The 25,668-nt window shown below is 40.0% G+C and overlaps 1 protein-coding gene across 1 annotated transcript; it reads right to left on the bottom strand.

Annotated features, from left to right (window-relative positions):
• Positions 1-770: 770 nt before the first annotated feature.
• On the bottom strand, positions 771-25,668 carry slc2a9l1 (solute carrier family 2 member 9, like 1). The gene is made up of 12 exons (XM_061932654.1): positions 25,597-25,668; positions 23,359-23,454; positions 20,318-20,478; positions 20,121-20,245; positions 16,657-16,786; positions 13,457-13,605; positions 10,564-10,751; positions 10,358-10,468; positions 4,817-4,918; positions 4,682-4,757; positions 4,491-4,618; positions 771-1,061 (listed from the first exon to the last, which is right to left on the bottom strand). Exons 1-12 carry the CDS (start codon positions 25,615-25,617, stop codon positions 876-878), a joined length of 1,473 nt encoding a protein of 490 aa, XP_061788638.1. The 5' UTR covers positions 25,618-25,668; the 3' UTR covers positions 771-875.

The raw sequence follows: 25,668 nt of genomic DNA, 5'->3' as shown, positions 1-25,668 counted from the left end.
ACACCAGGGGGAGCTTCACAAACCACGTTAAACCCAGATTCCGATCTAACAAAGGTCTTAACTCATTCTCTTTCTATGCCACATCAATATGGGGCGGCATGGCGTAGTGGGTAGAGCAACCGTGCCAGAAACCTGAGGGTTGCAGGTTCGCTCCCCGCCTCTTACCATCCAAAAATCGCTGCCGTTGTGTCCTTGGGCGGGACACTTCACCCTTTGCCCCCGGTGCCACTCACACCGGTGAACTGAATAATGAATGATAGGTGGTGGTCGGAGGGGCCGTTGGCGCAAATTGCAGCCACGCTTCCGTCAGTCTACCCCAGGGCAGCTGTGGCTATGAAAGTAGCTTACCACCACCAGGTGTGAATGAATGATGGGTTCTACATGTAAAGCGACTTTGGGTACTTAGAAAAGCGCTATATAAATCCCAGGTATTATTATTATTAATATGGAATGCACTCCCAACAGGTGTAAAAGAAAGTGCATCTCTACAGTCCTTCAAAATCGCACTAAAAGAACACCTCCAGGCAACTACAACCCTAGACTAACACGCTCCCCCCTCCACATCCCACCTCCTCGGATTGTAAATAATCAAATGTATATACTTGTTCTTATGCTTTCTGAACTCACTATGTTCACTGCTCGCTGTACATATCCTACCAAGTCAGACCTACACTGTTTCAATGTCCATTTCTCTGATGATGCCATTGTTGATGACTGAAGTGCTGATATCAACCAAACCATAGTCCGAAACAAAGTGTAATTAAGTACGATTTGATTGGTTGTTTCTCCATTTATTGGCCTTACAAGTATATTCGCAATATTCAGAGTATAAATAACCCAATGTGAGCCGTCATTCCTCTGATTATCGTACGACCCTAAAACCTGGTCTCCAGTCTGCTCTGGCCTAGAAAGGATTTCCCGCAGAGGGTGATGGCCTTGAAGTCGTCTTCTATCTCCAGCAGCGTCTTCCCTTTCGTCTCGGGCAGGAAGAAGAAGATGTAGAGACAACCCAGCAGGCACATGCAGGCAAAGATGACAAAGCAGTACGAGTGCAGCGCATCCTGGATGACGGAAACAGAACCAGTGTCTGTATTAGATACGGAATAGCAGAGGTCTTCAACAGAGGGTCCACAGAGGTCGAAAATATATATATATATATATATATATATATATATATATATATATATATATATATATATATATATATATATATGTATGTGTGGGAAAAAAATCACAAGACTATTTCATCTCTACAGGCCTGTTTCATGAGGGGGGGTACCCTCAATCGTCAGGAGATTTTAATGGGAGCATTCACATACCATGGTTTATATAGGGCACAGAGTGGGTGGGTACAGGCTGGCCTAGGGGCGTGGTGATTGGCTCATGTGTTACCTAGGAGGTGTTTCCGTCTATGGCGACATGTTGTTACAATTTCGCTGCGCTTGTTGAGGGATGACAGGTCTGGACGGTAAATAATAAACAGTTTCTCTTTCAAGCATAGGTTGCATCTTTTATTACCACTATTGTAAGGTGTGCTGGATGCAAGAATTTGCCATGTTATTGAATATTCAACATTATTGTCTTTGAGGTCCCAAATGTGTTTGCTGAGTTCTGTGGTATTTCGCAGGTTTTTGTTCCTGAAAGAAGTCTTGTGATTGTTCCATCTGGTTTTGAATTCACCCTCGGTTAATCCTACATATGTGTCGGATGTGTTAATGTCCTTGCGTATTACCTTAGATTGGTAGACAACTGATGTTTGTAAGCATCCCCCGTTGAGAGGGCAATCAGGTTTCTTTCGACAGTTACATGCTTTGTTGGTTTTGGAGTTGCTCTGACTGGGGGTCGACGGCTCATTTGCAATTGTTTTGTTGTGGTTTGAGATGATTTGTCGTATATTGTTCATGCAGCTGTAGCTCAATTTAATGTTGTTCTTGTTGAATACTTTTCTTAGGTTGTTGTCCTTGGGAAAGTGTTTGTCAATCAGATTGAGGAATTTGTGTTCAATGTTCGTTGAGACGTTTTTGCTGTATGGGGGGTTGTACCAGATGATGTCGTTTCGTTTTCTGTTCTTTTTTGGCTGGTTTCCTGGCGTGGGTTCATAGGTGAGGGTGAAATTGTATCCGCTTTCATCAAGGGCTTTTTGGTACGGGGGGGTTGCTTGGTCAAATTCAGCTTTGCTAGATGACAGCATCGATAGCCTTTTATTGATTCCGGTAGGTATTCTTTTCGTGGTGGTGGGTGGATGGTTGCTGTCATGGTGCACGTATTGGAGTGTTGTGTTGGGTTTCGTGTATATATATATATATATATATATATATTTGATATACTGTATATTATTTTTCCAAACATTTTTAACATTAACATAGATTTAACACACTTTAGTGTGGTTTATAAACGGCATTGGCAAGGACACCCTACTCACTGTACCTTGCACTTTTTAACATAAAAACATAAAACAACAATATTGTATTCATGTTAGCATTATGATAGCTAGCGATTTGCGGACTTGTCGCCAGATGCCAATTAGCGCTTTATCGCTGCAAGCTTGAGATTTGAGCTCTCGTTGTCAGCGAGCTATTAGTGTGGCCAGCAAGATATTAGTGCTTTAGTTGACCGCGAGTGATTTGCACACTAGTTGCTAGCCAGCAATTAGCAGTCTAGTTGCTAGCTGGCAATCAGGGCGCTAGGTGTCAGCTGGCGATTGGCATACTAGTTGTCACCTAGCGATTAGCATGTCTGTTGCCAACTAGCTATTAGTGTCGCCGGCTAGCTATTAGTGCTTTAGTTGAACGCTAGTGATTTGTGCACTAGTTGCTAGCCAGCAATGAGCATTCTAGTTGCTAGCTAGCAATCAGCGTGCTAGGTGTCAGCTAGCGATTGGCATGCTAGTTGTCAGCTAGCGATGTACAGACTAGTTGCCACTTAGCAATTTGCACTCTTGTTGTCATCTAGCAATTTGCACATCGGTTGCCAGCTACAGATTAATGCTTTGGTTGTCTGATTTATTGATTGATTGATGGATTGATTGATTGATTGATTGATTTGAAGAATGTATTAAAAGTTAGCATAGAAAAGGGTACAGTTTCTTGACAGTATAGATTCACTGGCACAGTGAATTTTTTTTTTTATTTGTTTGCCTTGAAAATCATTTTTAACCTTGAAAAAAAAATGTTACCTTGAAAAAATTGTTTTACCTTGAAAATCATTTTTTACCTTGAAAAAAAAATGTTACCATGAAAATTTTGTTTTACCTTGAAAATCATTTTTTACCTTGAAAGTCATGTTTTAACTTAAAACATTTTTTTTTTTTTTTAACATTTTTTAATTTTTTTAATTTTTTTTTAAATTTTTGTAAAAAAAAATTAACTTTTTGTAAACATTTTTAAATTTTTGCAAAAGGTTTTTAATTTTTTTAAACATTTTTAAATTTTTGTAAAACATTTTAAATGTTTGTAAAAAAAATTAATTTTTGTAAAAAAAATTGAATTTTTTAAAATTAAAAAAAAAATGGATTTTTTTTTAATTAAAAAAAAAAAAAAATTAATTTTAAATTTTTTTTTTTTTTTTATATTTTTAATTTTTTTTTTATATTTTTTTAAAAATTTAACTTTTTTTTAACTTTTTTTAACATTTTTTAACTTTTTTTTACCTTTTTTTAAACTTTTTTTAAACTTTTTTTTAAACTTTTTTTTAACTTTTTTTTAACTTTTTTTTAACTTTTTTTTAACTTTTTAAAAACATTTTTACCCTAACCCTAACGCTAATCTTAACACTAACCCTAACCCTAACCCTAACCCTAACCCTAATCTTAACCCTAACCCTAACCCTAACCCTAACCCTAACCCTAAACCTCAACTAAGAGGAAATGATTCAAGAAAGCCAGACCTTGATAAACTGAAATCTTTTTTTTTTTTTTAACTCATGTAACATTTAAAAATAAATACAGATAAAAACAGTTCTATGCAGAAAGTGTGCAAAAGACCAAAATTACTGCAATAAAATAAATTTAAAATTAAAAGTAAACGGCAATTAGCATGCCAGTTGCCAGCTAGCGATTAGTGCACCTTTTGCCGATTAGCTATTGGCTAGTTAGCAATTAGCTCTGTAGTTGCCAGCCAGCAATTAGCAATCTAGTTGCTAGCTAGCGGTCAGTGCGCTAGTTGTCTGCATGCCATTTGCCAGAGAGCTATTTGCTCACTGGTTGCTAGCCAGTAATTAGCGGCCTGGTGCCTAGCTAGGGATTAGCGTGTTGTCAGCGAGCGGTTAGCACTCTGGTTGCCAGTTAACAATTTGCACACCACTTGTCAGCTAGCAATTTGCGGATTAGTTGTTTGCTAGCAACTTAAGACTAGTTGCCAGCTAGCAATTAGTGTATTTGTTGGCGAGCGATTAGCCTGTTAGTTGTCAACTAGCGATTAGGGGGTTGGCTTGGACAACGTTGAAGACCCCAGTCTTATAGATTGATTGTTGCTGGTAAAGGCTCTACTTACGATAAGGAAAGGGAAGACCAGACCCAGCACGGCTAAGACGGACCATCGCTGGATCCCCACCAGGACAAACGCAGCCACCCGATTGGACTGGATGAAGATCTCACTGTTCAGAGTTCCCGACGCTCCGCCTTTTGCGTCACCAAATATTGTGAATGGTAACATTTGACATTCCTTTCACGCTTGCAACGTACCAGGACCTCCGCAGAAGAAGATGATGAAGAGGACGATCAAGCCGGCGACGACGTACGGACACCAAGTGCTACAATCCTGCAGTATGTTTTGGCGAATGACTGTTTTGGAAATAATCGGGTGTGGACGTGACTTACCTTCAGGTTGAGCATGATGGTCACTAACACCCAGCAGGCAGACATGACGCCATACCCCCCCCAGAACAATGGCCTCCTTCCCGCATGCTCTATCAGCAACCCCTGAGGGACAGAAAAGGTATTCAAACTCTGCGTAGGACTTTACTGTACATTATTATTCCGTTCAGTTCAGTTTAGTTTTTAAAAATCTCCTTCATTGATGTGCATCTTTGATCAATAGACGATTAAACCTCAACAACTAAACACACATCTACACACCAATGCCTGAGAAGGAACCGGATGAAGAAAATCTTACATTTTCCTGCCGCCTTCAACATAATACGTAGTCTTACTTCATGGAAATATACACCTCACGGGATGATAGAAAACAAATACAAAACCAGACAAAAAAATAAGTAAAATAATAAATATAAAGCAAAGCAGACCGGGGTGGTGGTTCCTCTCTTTAAGAAGGGGAACCGGAGGGTGTGTTCTAACTATCGTGGGATCACACTCCTCAGCCTTCCCGGTAAGGTCTATTCAGGTGTACTGGAGAGGAGGCTACGCCGGATAGTCGAACCTCGGATTCAGGAGGAACAGTGTGGTTTTCGTCCTGGTCGTGGAACTGTGGACCAGCTCTATACTCTCGGCAGGGTCCTTGAGGGTGCATGGGAGTTTGCCCAACCAGTCTACATGTGCTTTGTGGACTTGGAGAAGGCATTCGACCGTGTACCTCGGGAAGTCCTGTGGGGAGTGCTCAGAGAGTATGGGGTATCGGACTGTCTGATTTTGGCGGTCCGCTCCCTGTATGATCAGTGTCAGAGCTTGGTCCGCATTGCCGGCAGTAAGTCGGACACGTTTCCAGTGAGGGTTGGACTCCGCCAAGGCTGCCCTTTGTCACCGATTCTGTTCATAACTTTTATGGACAGAATTTCTAGGCGCAGTCAAGGCGTTGAGGGGATCCGGTTTGGTGGCTGCAGGATTAGGTCTCTGCTTTTTGCAGATGATGTGGTCCTGATGGCTTCATCTGGCCAGGATCTTCAGCTCTCGCTGGATCGGTTCGCAGCCGAGTGTGAAGCGACTGGGATGAGAATCAGCACCTCCAAGTCCGAGTCCATGGTTCTCGCCCGGAAAAGGGTGGAGTGCCATCTCCGGGTTGGGGAGGAGACCCTGCCCCAGGTGGAGGAGTTCAAGTACCTCGGAGTCTTGTTCACGAGTGAGGGAAGAGTGGATGGTGAGATCGACAGGCGGATCGGTGCGGCATCTTCAGTAATGCGGACGCTGTATCGATCCGTTGTGGTGAAGAAGGAGCTGAGCCGGAAGGCAAAGCTCTCAATTTACCGGTCGATCTACGTTCCCATCCTCACCTATGGTCATGAGCTTTGGATTATGACCGAAAGGACAAGATCACGGGTAGAAGCGGCCGAAATGAGTTTCCTCCGCCGGGTGGCGGGGCTCTCCCTTAGAGATAGGGTGAGAAGCTCTATCATCCGGGGGGGAGCTCAAAGAAAAGCCGCTGCTCCTCCACATCGAGAGGAGCCAGATGAGGTGGTCCGGGCATCTGGTCAGGATGCCACCCGATCGCCTCCCTCGGGAGGTGTTTAGGGCATGTCCGACCGGTAGGAGGCCACGGGGAAGACCCAGGACATGTTGGGAAGACTATGTCTCCCGGCTGGCCTGGGAACGCCTCGGGATCCCCCGGGAGGAGCTGGACGAAGTGGCTGGGGAGAGGGAAGTCTGGGCTTCCCTGCTTAGGCTGCTGCCCCCGCGACCCGACCTCGGATAAGCGGAAGAAGATGGATGGATAGATGGATAAATATTAAGCAAAATGTAAACACTTATGGCTATCCATATGATCTTATTGATCTTTCTTTATATATTTTTTTTCAATTGGAATATATTTCTACAATCTTTTATCTCATTGTAAAGAGAATTCCATAGTTTAACCCCCACGTTTAACATATTATTATGTTAAATTTCATTTTGGAGAATGCAGAATGAAATGACTTGCGCTGTCTTTGAATTGAAGTAGAGTTTTGCTATTTGGCGACACCTGGTGGCCACAATAATTCATTAGGCACGGTTGTTACTTTCTCATAGGCTTCTGTCTCGGAGACTTTGCAAATGTTTATAGAAGTGGGAATCTTTGAGCGCCTCTCGAATCAATTTTCGATTCTTCTGGTGACGATTCGATTCAGAATCGATTCTCGATTCAACCCGATTCTCGTAATATATCATTTGGTATATAAATGATGATAAAACCATTTCAAAACAGGTTACATTTTACAAAACCCCTTGGCTGCTGATGTACAACTCTTTATTTTATTATTTTAATTTTATTTACAAAATCACATAATGTTATTCTAATAAAATAAAATAGGGCAACCCTCGTTGCATTCCAATCCCAGCTTTACAATACTTATAAATACTTATAAGTATTAATACTTATACATTTACAAAGCAATTGAAAATACATACACAAATTAATTTAAATACAATACTATAAAAAGGATAAACAAAAATTAAAAGCAAAAGTATCAATAATAGTTGTTCCAAAAGTTGATTCATTATAATAAATAAAATAGAATTTCTAATTTTTTATTTTTTTTTATCGTTTCTCCAAAAATATTAATCGATTTAGAATCGGGAAATACAGTACAATACTTATAAATACAATACTAAAAAAAGTCAAACTAAAATCAAATAAAAACAACAGTATCAATAATATCAACAATATTAATAATATAATAGTAAAAAATGGTATGTTAAATCGCTTCTCAAAAAGCGACGAGGTGGCAACTTGTCCAGGGTGTACCCCGCCTACCGCCAGAATATAGCTGAGATAGGCTCCTTCAATTTTTTTACTGATTGAGACACCCAGAATGTGCATGAAAATAAAGAATGTGGGATTTACAATATTAGCTATGACCGATAAAACACTGAATATTGACAACACTGAACACGGCACTCGATCGACATATTTTACAATCAAGCGAAACGCAACAAAAATGCAACAAACACAGCGAAATATGAACGCGAAGGGTAAAAAACAAAAAACCTACAATCTGATATATGTGATATATCACCAAGCTTTAGAACTTTGTTGTAAAAAATCTCCTTCCGCGTCTGTCCCTGACACCCGCATTTCAGGCTCTGGAAACACTCTGTGGAAACGCTCCCCACCCACACTGCTTGGTGCCTCGTCTGAGCTGCTGTGACTTAGATAACCATAGTAACTAATTAGCAGTGACGTGCAGTCACTAGAGGCAGGTGAGGCGGGGCCTCACCTGCCATCATGGAAAGAAAAAAAATGTAAAAAGAAAAAAAAAAAATTAAATTGTTATATGTATCCAGTGGTTATACTCTAAAGTTATTTTCCATTTAACTTCACCAGTTTTAGATTATTTTTATTCAAAATCGCTGAATTTTCACATTTGCCGTTCAAATACTGAGAAGAGACGGTGCGGTGAACAGCAGCCAGTCGAGGCACGTCACTCAGTGCCTCGACATGGATGAACTCGGCTAACTGCTGGCCTGCTGTGCAGTGAGACCGTATTGCTATATGAACTATATTATACATTTCCATAGTTTAGTTAGCTGAGGTATATAATGTACAGTGTATTTTGTCAACAACTGTATGTGTGTAAAGTATTTCTTGTGCTGAGCGATCATAAAACTGCTGCAAAGACGCACTGGCTGAGGCTCGCGTAACCCCGCCTCCTGGTGCCGGTTAAGGCACCTTCGCCGCCGACGAGAGCGCCACACCAACCAAAGCCCACACCCAAACCCTCCACGCGCAAGACCGAATCCACCCAAAAAAAGTCACTTAACAAGAAGCCAAAAAGTGCAAAAACAACATTGCTCGCGCCAGAGGAGCCGTGAACGACTGCAAGGACACATTATTAGGTACACCTGCAGACTGCAGCACGGATTTCATAGTTCATTCATTCACAACTCCTCCAACACGAACACCACTGTTCCCGCACTTATAAGTAAAGGTAAGACCAAAATAACATTTTTTTTATTAAATGTGCTTTTTTGTGTGCTACGCAGTTTGTATGTGTAAAGTTAAAGTTAAGTTAAAGCAGGGGCGTCACTAGCTTTTAAGGACGGGGGGGGGGGCTTTGCCCCCAGGAGATGCACAGGATGCGAGCGAATGTTACGCACGAGCACAAAACTTCACAAACGGCTAACAAAGACTTAGAAATTATTCATTGTTATTATTATTATTTTTAAAAAATGCACGGGTCGAAATTAAATGCTCCCCGGGACGATGGCTTTTAACCATATATTTTCTTTTTCTTTTTATGTATTTATTCATTTTACATTTTATATTAAATGTCTTGGTTTTTCCTCCCTCTGAAAATCATATTAAATGTTTAACAAGCCATCCTATAATAATAAAACAGCTATTAATGTAGCAATACAATAAAACAAATATATTTAATGATGTTTTTTTCATTATTTTAACAATAGGCTAATGTATATTACTTTATATAGATTCTACAAGAAACACAAAACTTAAAAAATAAATGATTTACAATTGCACACACAAGGTTTTGTGCAGCTTCACTCATTGTAAAGGAAGATAATGTGCTTCGTACGCCTGCAGGACCGCAAGCAAGGTCGCAGAGAAAATGCGGGCTGGAATTTGAGTGATGTGGGCATTTTCTATATGAACAAGTGGAATGGATTGGATACCGACGCACTAAAGTGGCTCTCTACCTTACGCTACGAAGTGAGGGGAAACTGAGTGAATAATAACAGGTTATATGATTATTTATTTAAACTCATATTTGGGCCACTTTATAATGAATATGTCGGCATTTATTTGTAAAAAACAAAACAAAAAAAACACCAAATTATTTACAGGGGCTTAAGAATATTTTAGGGGGGCTTGAGCCCCCCTAAAATAGGCCTAACAACGCCAATGAGTTAAAGTACCAATGATTGTCACACACACACTAGGTGTGGTGAAATTTGTCCTCTGCATTTGACCCATCCCCTTGATCACCCCCTGGGATGTGAGGGGAGCAGTGGGCAGCAGCGGCGCCGTGCCCGGGAATAATTGTTGGTGATTTAACCCCCAATTCCAAGCCTTGATGCTGAGTGCCAAGCAGGGAAGAATGCTGGTATGAGCTTTTAAACATAACCCGTTAACTGCTGCCAATCAAATGGTGAATAAGATACTCTTTAGGGTTCATATGTTTGTAAATCTGACTGTGATGAAGTCAGTGCCTCACCAGTCATGAACCTCACCGCACGTCACTGCTAATTAGATTACCATAGTAACTAGTATATCATGCAAAAGTGCAGATTCTAACCATTGAAATACTTTGTATAGTTCAAGACTTACGGTCATTTGAAAACATCACTGCACATCATAATGGCAGCTACACTTTCCATCTTAAAGATCTAATACAATTATTTGGGAATGTCTGGCGGGCCAGATTAAAATACGTCACGTTTCATGTGTCAGGTAAACGGGGCCATATGAATCCCCTTCCTACTGTAAGGCCTCCAACATTGTAGCATGGAAGGAGAGAAGAAGAACATACTCACACAGAAGATGGAGGTGATGATTTCCGTTACTCCAAGTCCGAGAGTGATGTAGCGGATCTGATCTTTCGGGATTCCTGCCCTCCAAAAGATGTCAAAAGCGAAAGTGCTGATCTAAGCATGAAGTAGAGAGGTTTCTGTTGGCGTATTTGGATTCCAGTCGGATGGTTACATTTGGAGCCTTTGACCAACCTAGAGGACATCCTCACCATGGACATGCCTGACAGCTGGTTGCAGATGTAGATGATTGACATGGTGATGAGCTGCCAGCGGGCGCTTTGGTCCCGCAGGAGCAGCAGAGGACTTTTTGGAGCGGCCGACTCGATCGCCGCCTGCTCGGCCAACATCTCCTCCATCTCCTGTTTGAAATCACCTTGGCCCCACAGACTCTGCAGAGCTGCAGCATCAAGACAAGGTTCAGGGTCTGAAGCAGGGGCGTCACTAGCTTTTTAGGACAGGGGGGCTTAGCCCCCAGGAGATGCACAGGATGCGAGCGAACGTAGGGCACGAGCACAAAACTTCACAAACGGCTAACAAAGACTTAGATATGATTCATTGTTATTATTATTATTTCAGTCGGTTTATTTTCAATCTGTGTTCAGTACAACAACAAACATGGGTTTGCACAGTGACATTTTGTTTACAGCATCAACAAGAAACAATTACTTGCATGATGATTGTTATTATTATCTACTGATGATAGTCATATGTGAATGAGCTCAGCTCCTGTTCTCCTCCATGTGTAAAGTGAGAAACACAGCTGATGCTCCAGAAGGAAGTAACCCCAAAGATAGCAAATGGTAAAAAAGAGTGCACATTTAACTTTATAAATAATCAGGACCTTAATGATGCATTTCAGGCTAACTAGCTAACTAAGTAGCAGCATTGTTTTAGAGCGGGAATGTCAACTTTTTGTCAAACACAGACCTGGTGTAAAGTGGAGCTAATACATTTTACTACAAGCAGTGATGAATACTTACTTTCTTGAAAAAGTTTCTTATGCCCATTTTGCATCCGTTCACGTTCTTGTTCTGCAGTGCTGTGTGCTAATGTGCTTCGTACACCTGCAGGACCGCAAGCAAGGTCGCGGAGAAAATGCGGACTGGATTTTGAGTGATGTGGGCATTTTCTATATGAACAAGTCCAAGGACCGCAAGCAAGGTCGCATAGAAAATGCGGACTGGATTTTGAGTAATGTGGGCATTTTCTATATGAACAAGTGGAATGGATTGGATGCCGACGCACTAAAGGGGCTCTCTACCTTACGCTATGAAGTGAGGCGAAACTGAGTGAATAATGACAGGTTATATGATTATTTATTTAAACTCATATTTGGGCCACTTTATAATGAATATGTCGGCATGTATTTGTAAAAAAAAAAAAAATTATATATATATATATATATATATAACACCAAATTATTTAGGGGGGCTTAAGAATATTTTAGGGGGGCTTGAGCCCCCCTAAAATAGGCCTAACAACGCCAATGGTCTGAAGTGTGAAAACTACAAAACCCAAAACCAGTGAAGTTGTCACGTTGTGTAAATGGTAAATAAAAACAGAATACAATGATTTGTAAATCATTTTCAACTTATATTCAATTGAATAGACTGCAAAGACAAGATATTTCATGTTCGAACTGGAAAACGTTGTTTTTTTTGCAAATATTAGCTCATTTGGAATTTGATGCCTGCAACATGTTTCAAAAAAGCTGGCACAAGTGGCAAAAAAGACTGAGAAAGTTGAGGAACACTTATATTGAACATCCCACAGGTGAACAGGCTAATTGGGAACAGGTGGGTGCCATGATTGGGTATAAAAGCAGCTTCCATGAAATGCTCAGTCATTCACAAACAAGGACGGGGCGAGGGTCACCACTTTGTCAACAAATGCCTGAGCAAAATGTCCAACAGTTTAAGAACAACATTTCTCAACCAGCTATTTCAAGGAATTTATGGATTTCACCTTCTACTGTCCGTAATATTATCAAAAGGTTCAGAGAATCTGGAGACATCACTGCACGTAAGCAGCTAAGCCCGTGACCTTCGATCCCTCAGGCGGTACTGCATCAAAAAGTGACATCAGTGTGTAAAGGATATCACCACCGGGTTCAGGAACACTTCAGAAAACCACTGTCAGTAACTACAGTTGGTCGCTACATCTGTAAGTGCAAGTTAAAACTTTACTACGCAAAGCGAAAGCCATTTATCAACAACACCCAGAAATGCCGCCGGCTTCGCTGCGCCCGAGCTCATCTAAGATGGACTGATGCAAAGTGGAAAAGTGTTCTGTGGTCTGACGAGTCCACATTTCAAATTGTTTTTGGAAACTGTGGACGCCGTGTCCTCCGGACCAAAGAGGAAAAGAACCATTAAGACTGTTCTAAGCGCAAAGTGTAAAAGCCAGCATGTGTGATGGTATGGGGGTGTATTAGTGCCCAAGACATGGGTAACTTACACATCTGTGAAGGCACCATTAATGCTGAAAGGTACATACAGGTTTTGGAGCAACATATGTTGCCATCCAAGCAACGTTATCATGGACGCCCCTGCTTATTTCAGCAAGACAATGCCAAGCCACGTGTTACAACAGCGTGGCTTCATAGTAAAAGAGTGCAGGTACTAGACTAGCCTGCCTGTAGTCCAGACCTGTCTCCCATTGAAAATGTGTGGTGCATTATGAAGGCTAAAATAGCAGAAGGGAGACTGTTGAACAACTTAAGCTGCACATCAAGCAAGAATGGGAAAGAATTCCACCTGAAAAGCTTCAAAAATGTGTCTCCTCAGTTCCCAAACGTTTACTGAGTGTTGTTAAAAGGAAAGGCCATGTAACACAGTGGTAAAAATGCCCCTGTGTGCAAAAACAAATGAAGTTTCTCAATTCGAACATTAAATATCTTGTCTTTGCAGTCTATTCAATTGAATATAAGTTGAAAAGGATTTGCAAATCATTGTATTCTGTTTTTATTTACCATTTACACAACGTGACAACTTCACTGCTTTTGGGTTTTTGTATATAAAGTATCTACACTGACGGACTAATTCTTATTGACCTCAACGTCAACAATGATCAACATGAAACATGATCGGATTGAACACGCACCTTTTTTGCAGGCCTTGTCCTCTCCTTTCTCGATGAACAGATATCTGGGAGCTTCTGGAAGGAAAGGCAAGACCACCACCTGGACCAAGGAAAGACACGCGGGGACACAGAGGACGACGTTCCACAGCTCTTCACGCCCGAGAATCTCACTACCAGGAAGGTGAGCAAATGTTGTCAAAGTCACATTGAAATGGTTTGTAAGGTGGGAGCTACTGGCAGTTTAACAATATCAACGCTATATTTGTGTGTGTGTGTGTGTGTGTGTGTGTGTGTGTGTGTGTGTGTGTGTGTGTGTGTGTGTGTGTGTGTGTGTGTGTGTGTGTGTGTGTGTGTGTGTGTGTGTGTGTGCGTGTGTTGTTGTATTTCTACCCTTCTTGAGAGACATCAACAAGGAAAAGTACCTTCCATATGAGGACCGGTGAACAAGTTAGGACATAAATCATGGTCCCAATACGGAAAACCATTGCATCTAATAGAGAATGTCTCATTTGCACCCCCTGGTGGTGAAATCCATCAAAATTAGGGCGGTCCCAAAAAGGAGGGATTTTTCAAATTGACTGTGTGTCGGTTTTAAAAGTGCTCCAACTCTGGTCAACATATGAAATAACAAGTGTGTGTAAAAATTGGAAGTGCTCCCCCTCTGGTCAACATTAGCAATAACAAGTGTGTGTAAGAAATTGAAATGTGCCCCCCTTGACCAAAATGTATTAAAAAAATATACTGTATATACTGTATATGTATATAGAGACATACTGTAATAACTTGAAGTAAATCATGACGATATTAAAAAACAATTATAAACTAAAAATTAAAAAAATAACTAAAAGCTTATCTTTTTTATATTTTCATAGTATGTATATATTATTAATGTTGTAAATACCAATCTTTATGTATCTAGAAAGGGTGGTCCTAAAGAGGTAGGCATTTTTCGTGGGTCTCAGGAAGGTAACAAATACAAGAATGTGTGTGTGTGTGTGTGTGTGTGTGTGTGTGTGTGTGTGTGTGTGTGTGTGTGTGTGTGTGTGTGTGTGTGTGTGTGTGTGTGTGTTGTTGTATTTCTACCCTTCTTGAGACATCAACAAGGAAAAGTTCCTTCCATATGAGGACCGGTGAACAAGTGATGACATAAATCATGGTCCCAATACGGAAAACCATTGCATCTAATAGAGAATGTCTCATTTGCACCCCCTGGTGGTGAAATCTATCAAAATGAGGGTGGTCCCAAAAAAGAGGGATTTTTCAAATTGACTGTGTGTCGGTTTTAAAAGTGCTCCACATCTGGTCAACATATGAAATAACAAGTGTGTATAAAAATTGGAAGTGCTCCCCCTCTGGTCAACATATGCAATAACAAGTGTGTGTAAGAAATTGAAATGTGCCCCCTTTGACCAAAATGTATTAAAAATATATATATATACTGTATATGTATATAGAGACATTCTGTAAATCATGACGATATTAAAAAACAATTATAGACTAAAAATTAAAAAAATAACTAAAAGCTTACCTTTTTTATATTTTCATAGTATGTATATATTATTAATGTTGTAAATACCAATCTTTATGTATCTAGAAAGGGTGGTCCTAAAGAGGTAGGCATTTTTCGTGGGTCTCAGTAAGGTAACAAATACGAGAATGTGTGTGTGTGTGTGTGTGTGTGTGTGTGTGTGTGTGTGTGTGTGTGTGTGTGTGTGTGTGTGTGTGTGTGTGTGTGTGTGTGTGTGTGTGTGTGTGTGTGTGTATGTTGTTGTTGTATTTCTACCCTTCTTGAGACATCAACAAGGAAAAGTAGCTTCCATATGAGGACGGGTGAACAAGTGATGACATAAATCATGGTCCCAATATGGAAAACCATTGCATCTAATAGAGAATGTCTCATTTGCACCCCTGGTGGTGAAATCTATCAAAATTAGGGTGGTCCCAAAAAAGAGGGATTTTTCAAATTGACTGTGTGTCGCTTTTAAAAGTGCTCCAACTCTGGTCAACATATGAAATAACAAGTGTGTGTAAAAATTGGAAGTGCTCCCCCTCTGGTCAACATATGCAATAAGAAGTGTGTGTAAGAAATTGAAATGTGCCCCCTTTGACCAAAATGTATTAAAAAAAAATATATATGTTGTATATGTATATAGAGACATACTGTAATAACTTGAAGTAAATCATGACGATATTAAAAAACAATTATAAACTAAAAATTAAAAAAATAACTAAAAGCTTCCTTTTTTTATATTTTCATAGTATGTATATATTATTAATGTTGTAAATACCAATATTTATGTATCTAGAAAGGGTGGTCCTAAAGAGGTAGGCATTTTTCGTGGGTCTCAGGAAGGTAACAAATACAAGAATGTGTGTGTGTTCTTGTATTTCTACCCTTCTTGAGAGACATCAACAAGGAAAAGTAGCTTCCATATGAGGACCAGTGAACAAGTTAGGACATATATCATGGTCCCAATACGGAAAACCATTGCATCTAATAGAGAATGTCTCATTTGCACCCCCTGGTGGTGAAATCTATCAAAATTAGGGCGGTCCCAAAAAGGAGGGATTTTTCAAATTGACTGTGTGTCGGTTTTAAAAGTGCTCCAACTCTGGTCAACATATGAAATAACAAGTGTGTGTAAAAATTGGAAGTGCTCCCCCTCTGGTCAACATTAGCAATAACAAGTGTGTGTAAGAAATTGAAATGTGCCCCCAAAATTAATTAAATAAATATATTTATATACATATATATATTTATATATATATGTATATATAATATATATATATATATATATATATATATATATATATATATATATATATATATATATATATATATATAGAGAGAGAGAGAGAGAGAGAGAGAGAGAGAGAGAGAGACATACTGTAAAAAGTATGTCTGAAGTAAATAATGAATATATAAAAAAAACAATTATAAACAAGAAATTTATAAGAATAACTAAAAGCTTACCTTTTTTATATTTGCATAGTATGTATATATTATTAATGTTGTAAATACAAATCTATATATCTAGAAAGGGTGGTCCTAAAGAGGTAGGCATTTTTCGGAGGTCTCAAGAAAGTAACAAATACAAGAATGTGTGTGTGATGAAAGGGGATGTGAGTCAACGGGGTATTGTTTTTAAGTCTGTTAAAGTACTTTCTTTTATATATAAAAAGTGCTTTGTCAATAAAGTTTGATTGAATGATTGACATACCTCAGTCCAAGAAGCTGTGCGGACAATTTCCCGAGGGACCCAAAGGTGGCGGAGGTCATGGTGACGACGCCTCTTAACTGTCTGGGTGAAATCTCACCGAGGTAAATTAGATGGATGCTCACTCCCAAACCTGCAAGGTTTTAACAATCACGTTGAAAAAGTTCATCAGGGGTACCATAGTTTTCCAAAAAGGTCTGACTAGAATAATTAAATATTTAGTTTCACATGCAGAAAATTATGTGAAATACAGAGGTGGTCAAAAGTGTACATACACTTGTAAAGAGCATCATGTCATGGCTGTCTTGACTTTACAAGTTTACCTGCCATACAGCTCAATTTTTGTTTAATCTGACCACAGAACTTTCCTCCAGAAGGTCTTATCTTTGTCCTTGTGATGTCAGATGGAACAAAAATGTAGCTGTTTGGCCACAATACCCAGCAATATGTTTGGAGGAGAAAAGGTGAGACCTTTAATCCCAGGGACACCATTCCTACCGTCAAGCAAGGTGGTGGTAGTATTATGCTCTGGGCCTGTTTTGCTGCCAATAGAACTGGTGCTTTAAATGGGACAATGAAAAAGGAGGATTACCTCCAAAAGTCTTCAGGACAACCTCAAATCATTAGCCCGGACGTTGGGTTTTGGGCGCAGTTGGATGTTTCAACAGGAAACACATGTCAAAAGTGGTAAAGGAATGGCTAAATCAGGCTAGAATTATGGTTTTAGTGTGTGTGTGTGTGTGTGTGTGTGTGTGTGTGTGTGTGTGTGTGTGTGTGTGTGTGTGTGTGTGTGTGTGTGTGTGTGTGTGTGTGTGTGTGTGTGTGTGTGTGTGTGTGTGTTACGGACAGCAAAGCCCTGTCTGTCTGTTATTTCACTTTACCTTTTTCTGTGTTGATTGAGCTGTGTTGAAGCAGCAAAAAAGGACATTATGTTAAATGAAGAGTTTCTGTCTCTGATAGTTGATATAATAATGTAACTGCATCATTAATCATCAATCAATCAATCAATGTTTATTTATATAGCCCTAAATCACAAGTGTCTCAAAGGGCTGCACAAGCCACAACGACATCCTCGGTACAAAGCCCACATAAGGGCAAGGAAAAACTCACCCCAGTGGGACGTCGATGTGAATGACTATGAGAAACCTTGGAGAGGACCGCATATGTGGGTGACCCCCCCCCCCCTCTAGGGGAGACCGAATGCAATGGATGTCGAGTGGGTCTGACATAATATTGTGAGAGTCCAGTCCATAGTGGATCCAACATAATAGTAAGAGTCCAGTCCATAGTGGGGCCAGCAGGACACCATCCCGAGCGGAGACGGGTCAGCAGCGCACAGATGTTCCCAGCCGATGCACAGGCGAGCGGTCCACCCCCGGTCCCGACTCTGGACAGCCAGCACTTCATCCCCCCCTTAAGCCTACATGAACTCCATGGTGTTCAGGGATGAATAGTCTCTCCTATTGCTATTGTATCATTTTTTCAGCTATAGTTACATTAATCATTAGTAATGCAGCAGCCTAGTTTTGAATGGCAGGGTCCCTGCTATCACATTTACGTAATAAAAATAAACTACAGGCTTCCCAAATGTTGTAATAAATTAAGCATGATGAGTTGATTTGAAAATGCTTAATGTTGCACTTTTTATATGCAGAAGAAAAGTTTTGTCATTTTATTTAATCTGAGCAACAACTTGAGGCAGTTTACTGTTGATTAACGTGGGCAGAATTATTATAGTGTTCCCAATGTTAAAAGGATAAAGCCATTGTTTACAAATTTGGTAAAATAATAACCAAAAAATGTATATTTTGTTGTTTTCTTACCGTACCGAAAATGAACCGAACCGTGACCTCTAAACCGAGGTATGTACCGAACCGAAATTTTTGTGTACCGTTACACCCCTAGTTTTTAGAATGGCCTTCCCAAAGTCCTGACTTAAATGTGTGGACAATGCTGAAGAAACAAGTCCATGTCAGAAAACCGACAAATTTAGCTGAACTTCACCAATTTTGTCAAGAGGAGTGGTCAAAAATTCAAGCATAAGCTTGTGGATGGCTACCAAAAGTGCCTTATTGCAGGGAAACTTGCCAAGGGACATGTAAGCAAATATTAACATTGATGTATGTATACTTTTGACCCAGCACATTTGCTCACATTTTTTAGTAGACCCATAATAATATTGTATGGTAATCAACAGAAGGACGTTGTTCTGGCCCAAGGACTTCAAAGCGGAGAGATGACAGGATCTGCCCAATTTCCAGACAAACTCTTTTTGAACTATTTTATGGAACTCTTTTTGAAGTATTTTACAAACTCTTTTTGAACTATTTTATGGAACTCTTTTTGAACCGACCTTTTCTGTGAATTGTTTACGACCTTTTCCGTCAACTTTTTTGCGACCTTTGTCCTTTGGAAACAGCGGTGGCCAGGTGGTCGGGGAGGGTCCAAAATAAAAGAAGGAGGCATGCAATCTTTTGGCAGAGCGTGCTAGAAACTGTACTAGAGTGCAGTGTGTCCAGGCGTGTCTCCTCAATTGAGTCCAAATTGAATTCTGTCTCTGTCTTGTTTAATAGATGTCATCGGTGTTTGAACCTGACACAAACACAAGGAGTCCCTGGAGAAATTCTGCCATCACTTATATCAACTATCAGAGACAGAAACTCTTCATTTAACATAGTGTCCTTTTTTGCTGCTTCAACACAGCTCAATCAACACAGAAAAAGGTAAAGTGAAATAACAGACAGACAGGGCTTTGCTGTCCGTAACACACACACACACACACACACACACACACACACACACACACACACACACACACACACTAAAACCATAATTTTAGCCTGATTTAGCCATTCCTTTACCACTTTTGACGTGTGTTTGGGGTCATTGTCCTGTTGAAACATCCAACTGCGCCAAAAACCCATCGTCCGGGCTGATGATTTGAGGTTGTCCTGAAGAATTTGGAGGTAATCCTCCTTTTTCATTGTCCCATTTAAAGCACCAGTTCCATTGGCAGCAAAACAGGCTCAGAGCATAATACTACCGTCCACCATGCTAGACAGTAGGGATGGTGTTCCTGGGATTAAAGGCCTCACCTTTTCTCCTCCAAACATATTGCTGGGTATTGTGGCCAAACAGCTCCATTTTTGTTTCATCTGACATCACAAGGACAAAGATAAGACCTTCTGGAGGAAAGTTCTGTGGTCAGATTAAACAAAAATTGAGCTGTATGGTAGGTAAACTTGCCAAGGGACATGTAAGCAAATATTAACATTGCTGTACGTATACTTTTGACCCAGCACATTTGCTCACATTTCTTAGTAGACCCGTAATAATATCATAAAAAAGCCAAACTTCATTAATGAAACAGATAAATAAACATTTAACAAAACTTCTACTTTAACCGACCGATCACACTGCTGCGGATCGGTCTGAAAGTCCTGCTGGTCGCAGGTCAGGTCTCTCACCTGCTGAGTAGCCGGCCAGCATTCTTGCCACGATGATCATTTCATACGACTTGGCCCATTTACTCGTCAACATGATGACAGAAGCAGCGATGGCAATAACGCTGTTGCAGATGACCGCTTTTTTCCTGCCAGAGCAACAATCAACAGAGTGTCCCATCAATATACTCGAGTACATCAGCACTGGAGAGCACACTCACCTTCCCAGCAGCCCTGAGAAGCACTTGACACTGAAGGCACCAAAGAGCCCCCCCACGGCGTACATGGACACAATGAGGGACCAGATGGTGGTGAGGGTGCGTCCAGGTGGCGGCGCCGCGTATCTCTCATACCAGGTAGTGTTGATGAAGCTCTGTATGAACTGCAGGGAGCGTTAGTTGAAGATACACACCTTTATGGCGTCGGTCCTGATGTTGTCTTCTATTTTGAGGGGCTCAAAAGTATTAGGACATGTTGTAAATCAAGTGTAACCCAGGTGCTTCGACACCCATTCCGCATGTGCTGACCATCAGGATAAAAGCCTGGGCCGACTACCTCGGCAGGGGAGTGTCCTGGGTCTTCCCCGTGGCCTCCTACCGGTCGGACGTGCCCTAAACAAATCCCTAGGGAGGCGTTCGGGTGGCATCCTGACCAGATGCCCGAACCACCTCATCTGGCTCCTCTCGATGTGGAGGAGCAGCGGCTTTACTTTGAGCTCCCCCCGGATGGCAGAGCTTCTCACCCTATCTCTAAGGGAGAGCCCCGCCACCCGGCGGAGGAAACTCATTTCGGCCGCTTGTACCCGTGATCTTGTCCTTTCGGTCATAACCCAAAGCTCATGACCATAGGTGAGGATGGGAACGTAGATCAACCGGTAAATCGAGAGCTTTGCCTTCCGGCTCAGCTCCTTCTTCACCACAACGGATCGATACAGCGTCCGCATTACTGAAGACGCCGCACCGATCCGCCTGTCGATCTCACGATCCACTCTTCCCTCACTCGTGAACAAGACTCCGAGGTACTTGAACTCCTCCACTTGGGGAAAGATCTCCTCCCCAACCCGGAGATGGCACTCCACCCTTTTCCGGGCTAGAACCATGGACTCGGACTTGGAGGTGCTGATTCTCATCCCAGTCGCTTCACACTCGGCTGCGAACCGATCCAGTGAGAGCTGAAGATCCTGGCCAGATGAAGACAACAGGACCACATCATCTGCAAAAAGCAGAGACCTAATCCTGCAGCCACCAAACCAGATCCCAAAATCCCAACGCCTTGACTGCGCCTAGAAATTCTGTCCATAAAAGTTATGAACAGAATCGGTGACAAAGGGCAGCCTTGGCGGAGTCCAACCCTCACTGGAAACGTGTCCGACTTACTGCCGGCAATGCGGACCAAGCTCTGGCACTGAGCATACAGGGGGCGGACTGCCACAATCAGACTGTAAGTTATCAAAAAAAAACTTTGTGTTACATTGAGTTCTGTCAGGTGAGAAGACAAAAGGCTGTGTTTGAAACCTAGCAAGAGTAAGGCTCATAAAACTCCACTGTGTAAGGGGGAGAGCCACATGAAGGGTTTTCTGTCTTCTCTCATGTATGGTAATCAACGGAAGGATGTGGTTCTGGCCCAAGGACTTCAAAGCGGAAGGATGACAGGATCTGCCCAATTTCCAGACGAACTCTTTTCGAAGTATTTTACGAACTCTTTTTGAACTATTTTATGGAACTCTTTTTGAAGTAATTTATGAACTCTTTTTGAACTATTTTATGGAACTCTTTTTGAACCGACCTTTTCTGGGAATTGTTTACGACCTTTTCTGTGAACTTTTTTGCGACCTTTGTACTTTGGAAACAGCGGTGGGTCCAAAATAAAAGAAGGAGGCATGCAATCTTTTGGCAGAGCGTGCTAGAAACTGTACTAGAGTACAGTGTCCAGGTGTGTCTCCTCAATTGAGTCCAAATTGAATTCTGTCTCTGTCTTGTTTAACAGATGTCATCTGTGTTTGAACCTGACACAAACACAAGGAGTCCCTGGAGAAATTCTGCCTTCACTTTTGTCTTCAGTAAGTGAAAAGCAAATTAAGATCTCCCGGTTTGAGTTGACCCGTATTATCTCGTCCCCAGAGGACGCGGACTTTCTAAGGCGGTGTGGGTATTTGCAGCGACATATGGAGTCTGGTGATGGATAGGAGACGTTTCAGGTACTCCAAAAAATTGATTTGATGTAACATTGTGGAAGTGGGATTCACTTTTAGAAATAAAAAATACGTAAGGAGAATTTGGTAGTGAAATGTTGGACATTTTTACATTATGGGTCCTTTAAGGCAGTGTTTTTCAACCACTGTGCCGTAGGAGATTATCTAATTTCACCTATTTGGGTTAAAAATATTTTTGCAAACCAGTAATTATAGTCTGTAAATGATGTGTTGTTGAGTGTCGGTGCTGTCTAGAGCTCGGCAGAGTAACCGTGTAATACTCTTCCATATCAGTAGGTAGCTAATTGCTTTGTAGATGTCGGAAACAGCGGGAGGCAGTGTGCAGGTAAAAAGGTATCTAATGCTTAAACCAAAAATAAACAAAAGGTGAGTGCCCCTAAGAAAAAGCATTGAAGCTTAGGGAAGGCTATGCAGAACGAAACTAGTACTGAACTGGCTACAAAGTAAACAAAAACAGAATGCTGGACGACAGCAAAGACTTACCGTGGAGCATCCGAACATGACATGACAATCAACAATGTCCTCACAAAGAAGGATAAAAACAACTGAAATATTCTTGATTGCTAAAACAAAGTAGATGCAGAAAATATCGCTCAAAGGAAGACATGAAACTGCTACAGGAAAATACCAAAAAAAGAGAAAAAGCCACCAAAATAAGAGCGCAGGACAAGAACTAAAACGCTACACACAGGAAAACACCAGAAAACTCAAAATAAGTCAGGGTGTGATGTGACAGGTGGTGACAGTACACCTACTTTGAGACAAGAGCTATTTTGATGCATGCTTGGTTATGGTTTAAAGTCATATACAACAATTGCGACAACGACTTGGTGTGCCTCCGCAATTTTTCAACGCAAAAAATGTGCCTTGGCTCAAAAAAGGTAGAAAAATACTGCTTAAAGTTATGTCAAAATAGTAAATATTTAGCTCCTCAGTTTTTGTCTTAAAGACTGTCTCACAGTGGCTTTATAATTAGAACCTGCTTCTCTCCTATATTTACTGATTACACCTGAAGGCAGCATAAAAAAACCACTTGATGATGAGTCTCACCGGTGAAGGAGAACTCAGTCCAGTGATGTGGTATCCAGACTGGAAGCTTCCTCCAATCCCCAAAATAAAGATGAGCAAAAGAGCGTTTCCACGCGTCTTAAGGGACATGTAATGAAAGTGAAAGTAAAAGTTATTTGGATCAATAATCAACATTCTTAAAAAAATGTACATTTGTCTTCTATATCAATTTATTAATTATTAATTCAACAAGATGATTGTTAGTAGAGTATATAACCCCCATGACATATACTAATCCTTCAACACATCACGCTTCAAATATTGCAACTTTGCCACTTTTGGATACTTGTTTTATTTTGTAGAGTATATTTAAAAAAATGTTGGTCCTAAATTAAGCATTTCCAAGCAAATAAATGGCTAAATGAACGAAAAATATCAATGCTTAGTAGCAATGGATACTAGCCAATCCGAGTGTGCTGTTCAGTATCGTGTCTGCTGATTGGCTCAGCAGCAACATTAGTATAATGGGTTAAAAGAGAGTAAAGGGTGTTATAGAAGGCTCGCATAATGTTGAAAAACGTATTTAGAATGTTGTAAACTAATAAGCTATAGCTATTCAGAAAATGTATCCCTAATCCTTTAATATATATCCCCCCCATTGTTTACCTGTATCTCACCTTTTTTGTAAGGGGTGCCGGAAGTTGGCAGACCCATCAGCGATCCTGTTCTGTCTCCCTGTAATGTTTGTCTGATCTTGAATGGGATTGTGCTGAAAATGTAATTTCCCCTCGGGGATTAATAAAGTATTTCTGATTCGGATTCTGATTCTGATTTGATTTACAATTAATGATTCCTACTTTACGGGAATTCATTTCTCACGGCAATGTCCGGAACCAATTAACAGCAAGGGACGAATGGTTTAAAAAAATCACCTTTTTGATAAAACCTGTCTTTTTGACACTCTGGGTTATTTTTTTGTTATTATTACTATTGATTATTTTTTTCATTTCCTTTGCCAATGTTTTTTTCTTAATTTTGATGGTGTAAGGCAGGGGTCCCCAAACTATGGATCCGGCACGCCAAAGTCCAAAATCCGGCCCGCGGGAAGTCCCAAATGTATTTATTTATTTTTAATTTTTTTAAATAATTTTCTAAAATATGTCCTTTCTAGTCCCAAATAAAAAATAAAACAATATTTTTATTTTTTTAATTTTTTTATTATTATTTTCTAAAATCTGTCCTTTCTAATCCATTTTCTACCGCTTGTTACTCTCGGTGTCTCCTAGCCGCTCAGGCAAATCATATTGTCTAAAAATGCATTTTCCCATCGATAACGTGACATCATCAACGGCAAGTGTTGTGCGATCTTTCAGTCAATTTGTGCACAAGGAATATATATATGTATATATGTGTATATATATATATATATATATATATATATATATATATATATATATATATATATATATATGTGTGTAGTATATATATATATATGTATATATATATGTGTAGTATATATATATATACCTGTATATATATATGTGTGTATATATATATATATATATATATATGTGTGTAGTATATATATATATATGTATATATATGCATATATATGTGTGTATATATATATATATATATATATATATATATATATATATATATATATATATATATATATATATATATATATATATATATATATATATATATATATATATATATATATATATATGTATGTATATATATATAATATATATATATATATATATATATATATATATATATATATATATATATATATATATATATATATATATAAAGCCCGGCCCCCAGCCAAATTGTTTTAACCCAATGCGGCCCCCGAGTCAAAAAGTTCGGGGACCCCTGGTGTAAGGTGTGAATGTTTGTTGCATTAAAACAATCCTGTCAATAAAAAAATATATTTTTTGGACAACAAAGTCGTACTTTTATTCTAATTTCTGAACTATACAAATAATATTTTTTTCAAGTCAAATTCATCACGTACTCATGTGTTTTGCATGGATTTAATGGTTAAAATATAACTTGGATAATAACATTTGGAGTGACTTTGCGAAACTGATTTGGATAAGTCACTGGGTTAAAAAAAAAAAAAAAAGCTTCCGAGTTATACATTGGACATATGTTCACCGAGGTCATATGTCGGGATCCAGTCCTATCGTCTCACTATTTAAACGAGTGCCTATCAAAAACTTTGCAATCTGCATCACTCGTCATCAAACACTTTGAGAAAAAGCCTACCAGCTGCTGCCAGGATTCCATGTGCTCCTTCTGTGGCGTCCAACTGCTCAGAGACACGTGTGAGCCTGAACT

This window comes from Nerophis lumbriciformis, linkage group LG38 (assembly GCF_033978685.3).
Source record: "Nerophis lumbriciformis linkage group LG38, RoL_Nlum_v2.1, whole genome shotgun sequence".
Taxonomy (NCBI): Eukaryota; Metazoa; Chordata; class Actinopteri; order Syngnathiformes; family Syngnathidae; genus Nerophis; species Nerophis lumbriciformis.
This window is presented reverse-complemented; position numbering and strand designations above follow the sequence as displayed.

Excerpts from the sequence above, each read along its gene's own strand:
- slc2a9l1 (XM_061932654.1), bottom strand. The coding sequence starts at position 25,617 with ATGGAATCCTGGCAGCAGCTG. Across the intron at positions 4,619-4,681 it reads CTTCTTCTGCGGAGGTCCTG|GCGGAGCGTCGGGAACTCTG; the intron begins GTACGTTGCAAG and ends GTGACGCAAAAG. Across the intron at positions 1,062-4,490 it reads TGGTCTTCCCTTTCCTTATC|GATGCGCTGCACTCGTACTG; the intron begins GTAAGTAGAGCC and ends TCCGTCATCCAG.